General features: G+C 44.6%; 1 protein-coding gene and 1 long non-coding RNA gene across 2 annotated transcripts in view; one reads left to right on the top strand and one right to left on the bottom strand.

Moving 5' to 3' along the window:
- The window catches only part of ltbp1 (latent transforming growth factor beta binding protein 1), a 224,468-nt gene that overhangs the window by 46,250 nt on the left and 162,089 nt on the right, over nucleotides 1–16,129 (top strand). The window contains 2 exon segments of the mRNA XM_028469012.1: nucleotides 8,501–8,652; nucleotides 12,332–12,499. Of these exon segments, the coding sequence (XP_028324813.1) occupies nucleotides 8,501–8,652; nucleotides 12,332–12,499 (320 nt within the window).
- LOC114476322 (uncharacterized) lies at nucleotides 126–6,548 on the bottom strand. The gene is made up of 2 exons (XR_003675564.1): nucleotides 6,433–6,548; nucleotides 126–306 (listed from the first exon to the last, which is right to left on the bottom strand). It is a non-coding gene; the product is annotated as an uncharacterized LOC114476322 (long non-coding RNA).

The raw sequence follows: 16,129 nt of genomic DNA, 5'->3' as shown, positions 1-16,129 counted from the left end.
TATAATGCAATTAAGATTTCCTCAATTCAAAATGTATTGAAACAAATCAAACAGCAGCAATATGTATAAAACAAATGTTGGAGTCAATAAGGTGTCATTGATCATTAATAAGTTGAACAACATAATGAGGACACAAACATTTTAATAAAGCATCTCTTCAGTCACACACAGTAAGTCCTTGGTCCAAATATATGAATGAAATGACATCAGGACACGTTAGTTTGACACAAACTTGAGCTGATTCTGGTTGTATCGAGTCCCACCAACAGCATGGTTACGGACGTGCACTGTCAGCATTAAGAGCATCTATAATGATAAACAAACATATTGTAGCGTTTGCGGCCCGACACTACGGGGCTAACTAGCCGAATGACGAGGACACAGAGTGGCTGCCGTTTAACCGGGTGAACCGGGTTTTATTACCCTCAAAAACAGGCTAATACTGGGTTGGAGGAGTGCCGAAAATAACAAAAACGGAGAGCTAACTCGGCTGGCAACTCGTCGTGGCGTCTCGCTTTTTCTTCCTCCCCGACTCTCTCCTCTTTTTCGTCTCCCTCCGCCTTCTTCACCCCACACTACCCTGATCCCTCCGCTCCAAACAAAACTGGCCTATCCTGACTAACTAGGGCAACTCCTTCCCCCACAACTTCCCATCAATCCCCCCCAAAGTCCTGCAGGGTCGCTACACAGCCCCCCCCTCTAATTCCTCGTCCCCGAGGAAGAAGAAAGTCTTGAAAGCGACCCGGAGGGCGCCGTTCCCTCTGCGACCTTCTGATTCCACCATCCAACAGCAGGGTCCCAATGGTTGTGGCATTGTCCCTAGGCACCAGGGCTCCAAGCGGTGTCACAGCCTCTCCTGGTGGCACATCCTGACGCCGCCTCGGTGGGGCCCTATTGCGATGTGACGATCTCACCCGTGCCCTAGAGGTTGTCACTGGAAAGGCGGGTTGCTGCTTCCCCCGGTATGGTGCCATCCTATCCCTGTGCAGCACAACCGTGCGACCTCTGGGAGCCAGTTTGACTCGATACACAACTTCTCCAACTCTCTCCACCACATAACAGGGCCCAACCCAGTTGCTGTCCAGTTTGGGGCAGCGGCCTTTCACTCTCTTGGGTCCATACACCCAGGCGAGGTCCCCAGCCTGGAAGTCCTGCCCCTTGGCTCGCAGGTCATAGCATCTTTTCTGACGGACCCCTGCCTGTTCAGCCTGACGTCGGGCAAATCCGTGGGCCGCCTCTAGGCGGTCCTGTAACTGCCTGGCATACTCTGGCCCAGCCATGGCATCTGGTGCATCGGGTGGTCGTCCATAGGCCAGCTCTGGTGGTGTTCTAAGCTCCCTGCCCAACATCAGCAAAGCAGGAGTACAGCCAGTGGATTCTTGGACCGCACTGCGGCAGGCCATGAGAATGAGGGGTAGCTGCAGGTCCCAGTCACTCTGATCTGGAGCGGTGGTGAGGGCTAGCTGAGCGCCCAAGGTCCGCATGAAACGCTCCACCAGCCCGTCACTTTGTGGGTGCAGGGGAGTGGTCCTTGTCTTCCGGATGCCCAGCTGGTTACACATAGTGGTGAATACCTCCGATTCGAAATTCCGACCCTGATCGGAGTGGAGCACCGAGGGGGTCCCGAAGCGGCTGAACATTCCTTGGACCAAGGCTTCGGCCACGGTTGTCGCCTCCTGGTCCGGAATGGGGTACGCCTCCATCCACTTTGTAAAGTAGTCGATGGCGACCAAAACAAACCGGTTACCTCGGCTGGTACGGGGAAGGGGTCCCAACACGTCGACTGCCACCCGGTCCATAGGCGCCCCAACCCGGTGCTGCTGTAAAGGTGCACGTGACTGACCTTGGGGACCCTTACGGGCAGTACAGGAATCGCAGCGGCGGCAGTAGTCCTCAACATCCCTCCGACTCCTGCCCCAATAGAATGCTTGTCTCAGCCGCCTCAAAGTCTTTGTCACTCCAAAGTGACCCACTCCAGGAAGCCCATGGTGTGCCTCCAACACTTTGTCACGGTGGTTCTTTGGCACAACCACCTGCCAACGTGGCTCTCCGGTGGCTGGCTCATGCCAGCATCTCTTCAGGACTCCTCCCTGCAGCTCCAACCCAGGCCACTGGGACCACAGGCCTCTGACAGTAGCTGACTGAGCCACAACATCGTCCCAGGGTGGCCGGTTGTCTGCCTCCAGCCACTCTATGACCATTTTGAGGTCAGGATCTGCGGCCTGCAGCTCACCCCAACCCCTTACATCTTCAGGTAACAGGGCCCGGCAGATCACATCTCCAGTCGGTCGGTTAGTTGCTTCCCGCTCCTCCGCCCTGTTGCAGTGTTGACATCCTGGTGCACACGGTCGGCGGGAGAGGCTGTCCGCATTTGTATGACTCTCTCCGGCTCTGTGTTGTATGGTGAACTGAAAAGCCTGAAGTTGTTCAATCCACCTGGCAACTTGCCCTTCCGGTTCTTTAAAAGACATGAGCCATTTCAAAGCGGCGTGATCCGTGCGGATGGTGAACGGAAGGCCGCAGAGGATGTGCTTGAAGTGGTTCACTGCGTCGATCACTGCTAATAGTTCTCTGCGGGTGACACAGTAGTTCTTTTCTGACTTATCCAGGGTACGGCTGTGGTAGGCAACCACCCGTTCGCCACCAGGGGTCAGCTGCGAGAGTACAGCCCCAAGACCTGTGTTGCTAGCGTCTGTATCTAGGATGAACGGCAATGCTGCGTTTGGTGCGACCAGCACTGGGTCCTTACACAAGGCCTGCTTCAGCTCTCGGAAGGCAGCATCCTGTTGGGGTCCCCACACGTAAGGTCTGTCTTTCCGCAGTAAGTCAAACATGGGGGCACCTATAGTAGAGAACCCTTCCACGAAACGCCGGTAATAGGAGGCGAGCCCTAAAAATGATCTCAGCTGGTGAACGTCCGTGGGGGTTGGCCAATCCCTGACAGCAGCTACCTTGTCTGGTTCTGTCATGATCCCCGCTCCGCTGACTCTGTGACCCAAGAAGGAGATCTCCTGCCGCATAAACTTGCACTTCCCCGGGTGAAGTTTAAGTCCGGCCCGGTTAATCCGCTCTAGTACCTCCCCCAGGGCCTCAAATGCTGAGTCAAAAGATGGTCCGTGGACAAGGAGATCATCGAGGTAGACGAGGCAGCGTTCAGGCGGCATCCCCAAAAGGACCTTTTCCATTAGCCTCTCAAATGTGGCCGGGGCATTACATAGTCCGAATGGCATGGTGGTGAACTGCCATAAGCCACGTCCCGTGGTGAAGGCGGTCTTGGGTTTGTCCTCTGGGGCCATGGCCACCTGCCAGTACCCACTCTGGAGGTCCAATGAGGAGAACCATGCTGAACCGGCCACATAATCAAGGGACTCATCTATCCGTGGCAGTGGATAGGAGTCCTTCACAGTCCTGTCATTCAGCGGTCGGTAGTCGACGCAGAACCTAGAGCCACCATCTTTCTTAGGGACCATTACGACTGGTGACACCCATGGGCTCTCCGATGGCTCGATTATGCCAGCGTCCCTCATCTCTTGTATCATCTGATCAGCCGCAGCTTGCCGGGCTTTGGGTAGTCTTCTTGGTCTCTGGCGGATAGGCTGTGCATCCCCTGTTTTGATAAAGTGTTGAACCAAATGCGTTTGACCAACATCACTTGGGCCAGTGGCAAAACTGTGTCGATAATCAAACAGGAGGTTCCATAGCCTACCTTGCTGCTCAGGGTTCAAGCCCTCCTGGTTCCTCTCCCAGATGTCTTGGACCGCTTTACTGGCTGCTGACTCTGCTTCAGGAATGGAGGCCACACACACAGTCTCTGTGGCCGCAGGGAGATGTGTCTGAACATGTGCATCTGGTTCTGGGGTTACGAGGTGGTCATCCATCGGTGGGAGGGGGACATCCGCAAACGGGGCCTCCCATTGTGGTGGGCCCGGGACAGAAGGCGGGTCTTTCTCCCCACTATGGTTCTCACACAACTTCATGTCCATTTTCAATGTGTGGTTATTGTCCAGGAATGAAACAGAAGCCCCGTCTTTGAATGTCGCAGTACGTGCCCCGAGGTCTAATGTCACCCCTGCCGCACACAGAAAATCCATTCCGAGTAAGCAGTCCTCTTTTATTTTGGCGACCCAAACTGGTTGACAGGCCGAGTAGGGCCCTATTTCGATGTGAACAGTGCTTCTTCCGAGCATGGGAGCCTTCTCTCCGGTGACTGTGGTGAGTGGAATATCAGCGAACTGAGTTCTGATACCTGTCGGCATTAGGTCAGGGTGAAGGAGCGACACAGTGGAGCCTGTATCCAGTAGCCCTTTGGTCCATTGGCCATTAACTAACAGAGCTACCCTACAGCAGTTAGTGGAAGCTGCGTTCAGATTGAGGAGAGCATGGTTGACAGGTGGGCGGAGCGCTTTCACAGCAGGTTGTGTCTCGTTTTCTGTGGGGAGCGAAGGGCGGCTCGGGTCTCCCCCCTCTACACCGAGCCTCTGGAGTTTCCCTGTTCCGGCATTTGCAGGGCAGAATCAGGCACCGGGCAAACACGCCATGCGTGGCCTCTCCCATGGCATCTCCAGCAAACTTGGCTCTGTCGGTCGGCCGGAGACATCGTTTTACGTTCTGAGCCTGCCTGGATAGTGACAGGTCCAGGAGACTGAAGGCTATGGCCACTAGGCGGCATGGATACCTGTCTTGGTTGGTAGTCCAAGCCTTCCGTGAGTATGTCCTCAACTGCCAGCGCTTTCTCCAGTGCTGCCTCCAAAGTCTGTGGGTCGGAGAGTCGGACTTGCTGGCGTAATGGCGGGGGTAAGAGACCACGGATGAAAGCTTCTTTAGTTAACACCAACCGCGTGGTTTCATCAAAGTCAGGAAATCCCCTTTGTGCAAGGTAGCGCAGCTCCGCCGCAAACACACCTAATTTTTCTCCAGGTTCCCGCATGCGCTCGTTGAACCTCTGCCGCATAACGACTGCAGGGGTGGTGCTCCCAAACCGTCTCTGCAGGGCCATGGATATAGCTTGTGGATTTTCCAGGTCGGCAGCGGTGATGTCCATGAGTACTCTTCTTGCCTCCCCCTCTAACGCGGAGATCAATTGAACAGCCTTTTCCCCCGGGGACCAGCCGTTGGCCGTGGCTAGCAACTCAAACTGGGCACAGTAGGTTTCCCAAGAGGTGAGGCCATCATAGCGTCCCACTTTAATGCTGCCGCTCCGGGAAACGGGTTCTGGGGCTTGTTTCTGAAGAGCAGCCAGGGCTGTAGTGAGGGCAGTAGTAAGAGCGGGGACCAGGTCACTCTGACAGTGGACAGCAGCCATGGAGCTAACAGGGGTTACAGCCACTGGAACATTAGCATTGTTAACTGGGGTGCTGTTGGTGTCATTATCATCAGTTTGGCTCTCATTTTCATCCAGTTTAAAAACAGAGTCTTGTGTTTCCCCCATAATGGATGCTGTGTTACATTTAGAGCTATTCAGGACACGTTCAAAAGCACGCTCCATTGCAATACTCATTCTGTGCAAAAAGTCATCTTCTATTTTGGCTGTAATGTGTTTTTGCAACTCTGGGATAGTGCTTTGTTGGCCCACCACTTTACCTTGAGACACAGCGGTGACGTCATCGTCACTGTGGCTGGGGCAGGACGTGCGCGCCGACAGACCGTCCACCTCTGTCTCATCTGCGCGCTGCCGGTGTGTCGCCGTAAATTGAAAAGGATTTTTTTTCATCACATCGGGGACTTCAGTCAGCAATGTGGCCATCGGTGAGTTAAGCTTCTTTTCTTTTCTCCTTACCGCTTGGCTGGTATCAGCTGGTACTCCCGTAGGTGTGTCTGGCGGGGTGTATGGGTTGAAGTGGTCGGACTTTCCGATCCGTTCGGCCATCTCGGTCCTGCAGTAGGCTAGTAGCTCGCTGTTGTAGCCCGCGTATGTGAGGGGAATGGAGGCTTGGCAATCCCACTTCTGACACCAGTGTAGCGTTTGCGGCCCGACACTACGGGGCTAACTAGCCGAATGACGAGGACACAGAGTGGCTGCCGTTTAACCGGGTGAACCGGGTTTTATTACCCTCAAAAACAGGCTAATACTGGGTTGGAGGAGTGCCGAAAATAACAAAAACGGAGAGCTAACTCGGCTGGCAACTCGTCGTGGCGTCTCGCTTTTTCTTCCTCCCCGACTCTCTCCTCTTTTTCGTCTCCCTCCGCCTTCTTCACCCCACACTACCCTGATCCCTCCGCTCCAAACAAAACTGGCCTATCCTGACTAACTAGGGCAACTCCTTCCCCCACAACTTCCCATCAATCCCCCCCAAAGTCCTGCAGGGTCGCTACAATATCAAAATCAACTTATTGTCTTTATCTGCTGTACTTATGCAGGCGTAGTTGAAGCTAAGTAGCTTAGCAAATGCTAACACGGTCATTGTTAAGCAATAAAACGTCTTTGATAATTACCAGTGTTCACAAATGTCGCAGATTCCTGTGACTCCAATGAAGATGGTTACATTTGTTCAGCAGAATCTTTACATAGGATAAGATGGTATTCATACGATGTCAACAGTCAAAACATGGGCTTCATTATGGCGCAAGTGCTCATGGGCAAACTGTTACGTAATCAGTGACGTACTGACGTATTGTGGTGACGCAAGGACGTGGCTCCAACTTGCCGCTGCTGCGGTGGAAAACCAAACCGGTTCTTCAGCAAAACAGGAGGAGCTCTGAAGTAGCACTGGCACCAACCCCAGCTCTGAAAAAAAAGCTCCGTGCTCTTGGTGGAAAAGCCCTAACAGTGAGTACGTGCAAAGTATGACTTACACATGCTTATGCACTGCTCAAACATAAACATAACATAAAGGTTTGTTAATGAGTATGCGATACTCTATCACAAATAAGTTCCAGTCTCACCACAGATTATTTTTCTAAATGACAGCTTTAGTTTACAGCTTTCAATTAAGCAGAAGTGTCATTTTGGCTGGCCTCGCCACTGCCAAAGGAATGTAGATGGAAACCCCCAATATATTATCTGTGCTGGATGTATTCATATAATGGGAGCTTAAGTAGAGTTGTCAATTATGGCCAAATGAGTTTGTGTTTGAAGGTCGGATGTACTCTGTAGTGTTATAAAAGGGTATATTTATTTGTAAAATAGCATGTGCAATTTCCCTGGTTTAATTCTATGGGACATGATAAATATGTTGGTTTTTTTTTACTCATCTTTATATATTTTTTTCATTTGGTGTATTTTTCTGTAACGTGTGTTTTTAGGAGTCATTATGTCATGTAATTTTGTATCTTCCTGTTTCTTGTATTTGTTGCCATTGTAGTTTGATTCTTGAGTCATTTTGTGTATTTTTGTATGTTTTTGGTGTAGTTTTTTGCATTTCTGTTTTCATTTTGTGTATTTTTTTGTATAAATATTTGGTTTGTGTATTTTGATTTTCATATTTTTGTTGTTGATTGGTGTATTTTTCTGTAATGTATGTTTTTTGGAGTCATTTTGTGTGTTTTTGGAGCCTTTTTGTATATTTTTGTGCATTTCTGTTGTCGTTTTGTGTAGTTTTTGTATAAATGTTTAGTTTTTTGTTTTATATCATGTGTATTTTTGTGTCTTTTTTAGTGCAGTTTTGTGCATTTCTGTTGTCATTTTGTGTATTCTTTGTATAAATATTTAGTTTTTTATTATTTTTGGGGTGAGTGTGAGTGAGTGACTCGCCACTCCGTGGCTCATGCACGCGCTTTAGCCACGCACATGCACGCACATCAGTGACTGACATCAGTCCCAATAAATGAGACTTGAGACTTTAATTTAATTAATACAAAATGTATCAAAAAAAGCATATGTGTGGCATGAAATATATATACCAACTGATGAAGCTGATAAATTACGTTAGAATTTGTCTTTCTGCATAGCATTTCCATCCTGTACCACTGAGAGTGTTCTGTAGTCCACTGCAATCATTTATCCAGTGTGTGTGTTCATCTGTCAGTCATGGACTTTTTTGCTATGAACCCTGTCATCTTGACCAGTATGGATTGGAGACGATACATGCTCGGACTAGTGTAGCGTCCGACAGACCGTTGTCCAAGTCAGCTGCTACATGTTTAGCATTGAGGTAGAAAAGCTTGGCTGGAAGCGCCTTCTCCCATCTCTTATGTTGTAGTCTGTGCATCAGTTATATGGGTATACCCCGGTGTTTGGAGTGCAAAAAATAAGCGATTAGCTGCGTTATTTTTTAGTGCATTATTTTTCTGTTAATTAATCAATTAACACAATAAAGTCCCGGCCCTAGTTATTTCACCATCACAGCTATTAATTCAATGGTACTAATAATTGGCAAATGTATTTATTTGGGTGTTTTGGTTTTTGGCCATAGTTTTCTAATTTTGTTTTTTGGTTTTGGCAAATAATTTTCTTTTGGGTGCATCTATAATCATTATAATAGACCCTTGTACTATATGTCTTTGCTCTATTTCCTTATTGATTTCCAAGTGATTTCATCTGATGCTTTTCTTTGTTTTTTAGGACCCGACCCATTTCTTTGCACCCTGGTCAGAGCAAGCACGTCATAGTGAAGCCCAAATACTACAGCTCACATACCATACATACACAGACAAATGTCCAGGCTCAATCTGGGAGGCCCATTCCTCTAATAGTGGGACAAAATTCCATTAATGGTGAGTAACTCAAACTACATCCTACTCTACTTGCATTATTTGGAGCTTTTGAGTGTGTTTTTGATATTGATGTCTATAATAATTTTGTAGACTTTAGTATGTCCAGCAAGCTTTGAAGACATAGAATGTCACCAGAATAATGGGTTGATGGCAATGTTGCATTTTTCTTTAGATGATCATTTCTTACAGGATTCATAGCTGTCAGACAGCAGTGTCAGTTACATGCAACATAAGCTGGTATTAAAAAGCCTGGAAAGATGTTCCTTTAACCCAGGGGTATCCAAACATTTTTCACAGAGTTCCAAATACAGAAAATAAATGAAGCCTCTTCTCCCCAGGGGGTGGTATGTTTTGTAGAGGAGTTCTCGGGTTCCGGTTTCTGGACTGAGGCTTTGGATCAGACATAGGCAACTGAGGGCCGGGGGCAACATGCAGCCCTCTGTCTATTTTTTTGCAGCCCCCACAGTAAACGTACAAAATGACAGAAAAATACACAAAACAAAAGCAACAACACCTTATAAAAATACATTGAATTACAACATTGCAGGAAAATACAGTAAGACAAGAAAAAAACACAGAAAATACTCCAAAAACAGACAAAACGACAATAGTTATACACAAAATTACAACAAAAGTACACAAAAAGACAAGAAAAACATGAAAAATTATTCCGTAAATCCACAGTACTAACATGCAAAATGACAACAGAAATACACAAATTACTCCAAGCATGCTGCCTGTGTTTGAGGCAACACGAACACTGCTACTGTTAGGACAATAGTGGCGTGGGTTACGGCCATAACAGTAGCCCTGTATGCAATTGTGTTTAACCCTCCTGGCCAAATAAAGCCCGTTTGGTTCAACCTGACCCGTCTTGTTTTTCTGTCCTGCGTTAACCCTCAGATTGGTCATTATTCTAAATGCTGATACGAATGTTGATCATGTGGCCCTCCGATCAAGCAAACACATTTTTGTGGCCCCGCTGTGATAAAAGTTGCCTACCTCTGCTTTAGATGTTGTTCACAGAATCTGTTTGAGACACTCTCCCAATTTGCGGTGACTGCCCTGACTGCTTCTTTCAATTTTATTTTTTTTCAAATATTTCATTTTTGTTGGGAATGAAATAGTGGACACATACGATATACTACACAAAGTTCCACCCCCCCCCGTTTTTAACAGTTTATGTAACAGTTTTTACTCAGAAGATGGCCAGAAAGCAAGAACAATTGAACAATGTCTCTGACAGCAATAATTATCAAATACAGTACTAACAAACTTATAAACAAAGCATTTAAATGGATACTTTGTATTTCAGTACTTCAGCTGGTCTGCTTGACTTGTTTTTTTTGCAGAGCCAAGCCAACCTGATAACCTACCTATTCCATTCCATGCTCACTAGTTTAATTTGGTCCGTTCCGCTTTCACACATTCTATTTGCCTAGCGCACCAAACTTTCTGAACGTCACGCAGGCAAAATGGTTGGTCGCCTATTGGACTTACTTCAGCCCTGGGGCGGATCTAGAAAAAAATCAGTGGGGTGGCAAGAGGGGGGCAGGAACTTTTTAGAGGTGGCAACATATGGGAGATGAACATAACGTATACTGAATTAAATCAGTTTATTGATAACAAGAAAAGTTAACACAAGTAATTCTGATTGCAGAAATATATACATCACTTTTGACATATATACATTTTTGTATGTTTTATAAAACTTATACACATACATACATTCATATCAGGTCATCATTGAGCTGGTTTGTATTGGCTCACCATGAGCATAAGAGGAAGTCATCATATTAGCTGAATACCACAATTTGAAAACTGTTCTTGGAGCATTAACTCACTCAGTGCCATTGACGAGAAAACTCGTCAAATGCGTTTTTTCAGGGAAGTTGCTAGGATACACTGTGACGAAGTTCTACTATGAATATAAGGCTTCTCTGTTGATGTATTGACCAACTGGTGCCCTAAAGTTGGCAGCAGTGCACCTTTGGATATAAATTAGCCATGATGCTACCATTAGCTAAGGAGGGAGAAGCAGGGACGAGGGAGATTATGGTGCTATGAAGTGATATTGTGAAGTATACAGCAGCTCACAGCTCCACATACTGACTAACATCCACACAGAAAAACAGCTTCTGTCTGTGAAAACAGGACAACTATCACATCCATCACATTAAATAACTATTCTGTAACATTTAACAAAGTGTAAGACTTGGAATTGTGTGAGTGATAAAAAAGTGTCTATTCATTTTATTTAAATTACTACGGTGCAATACGTTTTTAATATTACCAAAAATATGGCTTTAAAAACAGTTGTTTTCACTGTAACAAAATATTACCACACCGTTTGTTTGTTATTTTGATTTGTTTTTAAAACGGAATAGCCAAAGAACGAAGAGTACATGGATTACAATGCTACATATATGGTTTTGATACAATTTTTTTTTCTTTAATATTAAATAAATATCTCTATAATCAAATGAACTTCCAGACACTTGTTATTCAGTAGTCCTGTTTCTTTTCATGAACAGACGCTTTTTATTGTGTGGAGTTGGTATAAATCAATTTTATGTAAGTTGAGGACCCCCTCGAAAACGAGATGTTCCATCTCAAGGGGCATATCCTCCAATAAATAAATTTGAAATCAACTCATTTACGAGCACGGACCTAATACTGAAAGTATCAGATCTCAGTTTGTGTCTGTATGCTAAACTCCTGAGCAAAACAACATTCTTCAACCCAATTCTTATTGTCTTAAAATCAGCATCAGTACTATAGCACTGCGCTTTCATTATTATTTCAACTGGCCTACAATAAAAACCAGGAAATGTGTGCAAATTTTTTCACAATTTATAAACGAGGGCGCACGTACGTCCCATGCCCTTTTCGGTTTATAAATCACAAACAACTCGAAAGTTATCACACGTGAAGAAACACCGCTCATATGGTGCCCATAAAAGGTCCGGTGAACGCCCTAAATGAATATTTACTAATACGAATTTAACGGTGGAACGAGGGGGAAAACGAGCAAATAAAACAAATTTCACTCAATGTGAGGTGGAGGTATTATTGTTGAGGTGGACACACAGAGGAGAGCGTAATTTGGTGACATGGTACACATTAGGAATGATAGAAAAAAAAAACAGAAAAGAAAGGCAGATTGCGTTGCGTTGCCTCATCAGACTGTGACAGGTGAAAAATAAATGATCCCACATAAAAGCGGAGGAGAAAATGTGGATCACTTTCCACAGGAAGAGCGTCTGTTCAACAGGTGGAGGAAAGAGCACCGGAAATAAGGGTAAACCTTTCGCCACACAGTGGTATAACCACTGTTCCGAAAGGAAGTTTGGTATGCCCATATTTTATTGTCCTTGAGCTAATCATCAGATCATACAGTTTTTTCAGATCCCCCACTCACTTTTTCCCACATTATTTTTGGAGCTACCACTGGATCTAGAAGAAGGAGAAAAAATTGACACAGGGGCTATTGTGAGCTGCATGATTGCACATTATAGGTTTTATTTTCTCCAAATTGAAAATTGAAAATGGCTTAAATTTTGGTTTCACTGATTTTCCTTGATAGTAATGAGCTTTAGTTTGTCACTGAACTTTCCAATAATGAAAACTCACCTACTCTCTTCCTCTCCTCTGTGTTTGTGTAATGTTTTTCTGATAGCGGGCAACCACACAGGAAGGATCAAGGTGGTATTCACACCCACCATCTGCAAACTAGCCTGCACTGGAAGCAGGTGTCACAACAACTGTGAGTTAGGAAATACCACCACGATCATCAGTGAGAATGGACACACCACAGACACACTGACCGCACCTAACTTCCGAGTCGGTAAGTAAGACAACACTATGTACTTCATGTTTATATATACGTATATATATATAGTATACAACATTTTTTTGCCATTGCTTTGGTTATTCAGCTCGTTTTACATCACCTGATTGCCTTTTGTTTGATGCTTGTTCGATTGGGGGTTAGAAACGCTGGGTGTAATTCTCCCCAAAACTTGTTTATAAAAGGAGTTTGCATGTTTTAATGTGTTTTCGTACACTAGTTCAACAATACGCATATTAGGTTCATTAATTTAACCACAAGTATTAAATGCGTGTCTGCCTGCATTTGTTGGTGTGCACTTATTTACTCTGTGGTGTAGTGGCAACCAATGCCTTTAAATCTTTTTAAGAATAGAGGGATGGAGCTTTGTGTGCACTGAATATTGCATGACATGAAGTCTAACCATGCTAAAAGACAGATGGTGTTTTTCTACTATGAACAATAATGCTCCATTCCTTCTCAAAGCATTTTACTTATATTCATTTTAACAAAAAATCTACTGACTTTAAAACTGGACAGCTGCAGAAGCAAACTGGATTTAAAAGTACACTACTTAGTTTTTCCTTTACTAGTTTATCAATACATATTTCTTTCTGAGTAAAATTACATTGTTTGTGATTGTTCCATTCATAAACCTAATAATAAATTCAGGAAACTGATTTTTTTCACAGAAAACGGATTACTCAACCCACAGTGAAACAACCTCTGGGGGTTTTAGCATTGCCGTTTAGATTTTTTAGTTTTTAGTGTCTGTCTGCCAAGTGAACCTGTTCAGACCTGCTCCAACTCTGCTTCTGTTACTGCTCTGTGGCATGCAGAAACCGCCACAAAAGATTATTTACAATCCATATTGAGCTCAAAGAGCTGAGACAGAATAAATCTCTCCTCACCTTGTTTAACATACTGAGGGTATGACAAAGATGTATGGGTGGAGTTAAGGGTGTGCGGTCTGACAATATTAGATATTGAAGGATTAAAACATGACGACGATCTACCAAATCACAGGATCGTAGAACAGTCTGTAGTCCATATTTTATTTCTCGCGGTCCCGTGTCTGTGCCATATGACTATGCCCATACGCAGCACATCCAAATGTTTTTTTTCTCTGCCAAATTACATTGTTTACTATTCAGGCGCAGGTCAGCACGACAGAGACCAAATAATTATTAAGCGCTCAAACAGAGAAGTACGCTTCCCTAACACTCCCTCGCCCTCCCTCCCAGTACACGGACACGTAGAGTTTGAGGAACTGCTTCCTTTGTGTTAGCAGCTCCTCTTCGAGGCTCAGTTCAGATGTCTGTCTGTCCTCTGTAAAACTCCATCAGTTCTGAGTATTGGAAGCACTGAGAGATGTTAAGGAAACACTGCATGCATTTCTCTTCTGCAACTAAGGGTGTACTCACACTGGCAACCAGGGCCGTTCCTAACCAGCTCTGTGCATGTGTGAAACCATGAGGGGACATTGTCTGGCCTGCGTAGGTGTGAACTGCACTACAGGGGGGGTAACGGCCCGATGGTCCTGCTGGAAGAGGTGGTCTAAACACCGTGCCAGATTGGCACGGTGGGCCGCGCATGCGCGCACACAACTCGACTAGACCCACGCGCTAAATGTGATGACGTTGGTATCGCGCATCGCTTCACGGCACATACTGTAAACATCCGCATTCCGCAATGATAGCGGTGTCAGAAGTGCTCGTTAGCCGATGAAAAGGTCAGAGATGGAGTTACCTGATATATATATGAACGACATCTCAGAGAACTCATGGAGGAAGAGGACAACATGACTGTCAGGACTTCTCTTTGTTCTCTTTGTTTGTAGCAGCTCATCATCGGGTCCGGGTATTTCCGAGGATATAAATATACATATAAACACATATTACTGGTATATTAACCCATATAAACTGCTGCAAATGTGTAACATATTACTGATATTTTGTGGACAGGACACATGTGGTTGGCTATTATATAACCCAGAAAAAAATGGAAACTGGACATTGTACTGCTGCTAATGTATAAATAATGTCACAGTATATACACAGTAGGTATATCTATATGGTGTTTCAGTGTTCTGGGACACATACTCACAAACTCTGTAGAATCACAACAAACAAAGTGTTTTGGGGAGCAAAGTGTAGTGCAGGGGTCTGCAACCTGCAGAGCATCATGTGGCTCTTTGACTCTTTTGTAATGGCTCCCTATTGTCACGGCAAATTTGCGGTTGATCTCATTTGGAGACATGATTTATTGCTCTGGTTGAATGATGGAGTCCAGTCGAGGCATTGATGATTTTATAAAAAAGGTTTATTATAAAACTAAATAAAAAAGAGTACAAAGATGGACAAAAATTAGTGACTGCCCGGGCGGACGTCCGATGATCGAGTGGCCCACAGTTCTAACTCATCACGTATATATTCCCCCTCAGTCCCCCTCCCTCCTCCCCCCAGGAGATAAAGAGGACAGAGAGGAGGTGAAAGAAGAGGGTGAAAAGAGACAGTTTCTTCTTTAGGTCAAAACAACCAGTTCTCTGGTATCTCCTGATTGTCGTGAGTGTTGGAGGTGTGTGCGTGTATGGTGTTTGTGTGTATGAATGGATGTGTATTGGGTGTGTATGTGTGACTGTGAGTGTGTGTAGGCATGTGAGTGTGTGATGCCTCTGTGTCTGAGGTATAAGATGTGTTTTGGGAAGCTGACCTCGAGAAGAGAGCAGAAAACATGAGACAGCAGAAATGAAAAGTCTCAACTTAAAGCCTTAAAAAGAATTAGGTCTATGAGTAAATATATGAGTAAATATGTTAATAAACATAACTAACAATTTTTGCCCTGACACTATAGCTTTCAAAAATATTGAAATAATTAATTATTTTCTTACAGAGGGTATTCATGATTAATGATTTTGACACCAAATGAATTCACGATATCATGATTTGTTAACCTAAAAATAAATCGCATGGTGCAATAACTCGGCAACCTTCCTACTTCACCTCGTGAAACATCTACAGACCATTAACTTTCCCTGCACCTGTGGCTCACCTTCAGTTTTAAATCCCTGGTAAGATAACTAAATCAACTAAATGACTATTCTGGAACTAAATAGAGACTTTAATTGTGTGAGGACCGATTTATTTAACTGCCAACATGCTGGCTAAATATGCATGCTTGATATGTGGCAGTAAATTAGCATTTAGCATGTGTTGACTGACATTGTGTTATCAAATTAATGTTATTGTTTTGTATCTATTATCTAAAAAAAATATATATATATATATTTATATGACATTATTCAATATAATTTCAACTGTTTATTATTTTCTTCACTATGCTGTCTTCATTAAAAAAGTTTTTTTTTTTTTTTTCGGCTCCGTAAGGACATTAATCCAGGTGAGATGAGGCAAAATGGCTCTTTTGAGAGTAAAGGTTGCAGACCCCTGGTGTAGTGTATTAATTTATTCATCTAAATGTAACCAAAAACAGAACATCACAAATATAAGCCCAAATAAATGAAACGTCTGAAAGACAGGGTAATAATTTGCCAAACAAAAATCAATAAGCCAGAAATATAGTGCAACATTTTGAAAATTTTAACATGAACCTTAAAAACAAAACATTTAAACATTGGGAGTACAAGGA

The sequence above is a fragment of the Gouania willdenowi genome, chromosome 15, assembly GCF_900634775.1.
Source record: "Gouania willdenowi chromosome 15, fGouWil2.1, whole genome shotgun sequence".
NCBI classification, from domain to species: Eukaryota; Metazoa; Chordata; class Actinopteri; order Blenniiformes; family Gobiesocidae; genus Gouania; species Gouania willdenowi.
Note: the sequence above shows the minus strand (reverse complement) of the source record. Positions and strands in the feature narration are given on the sequence as shown.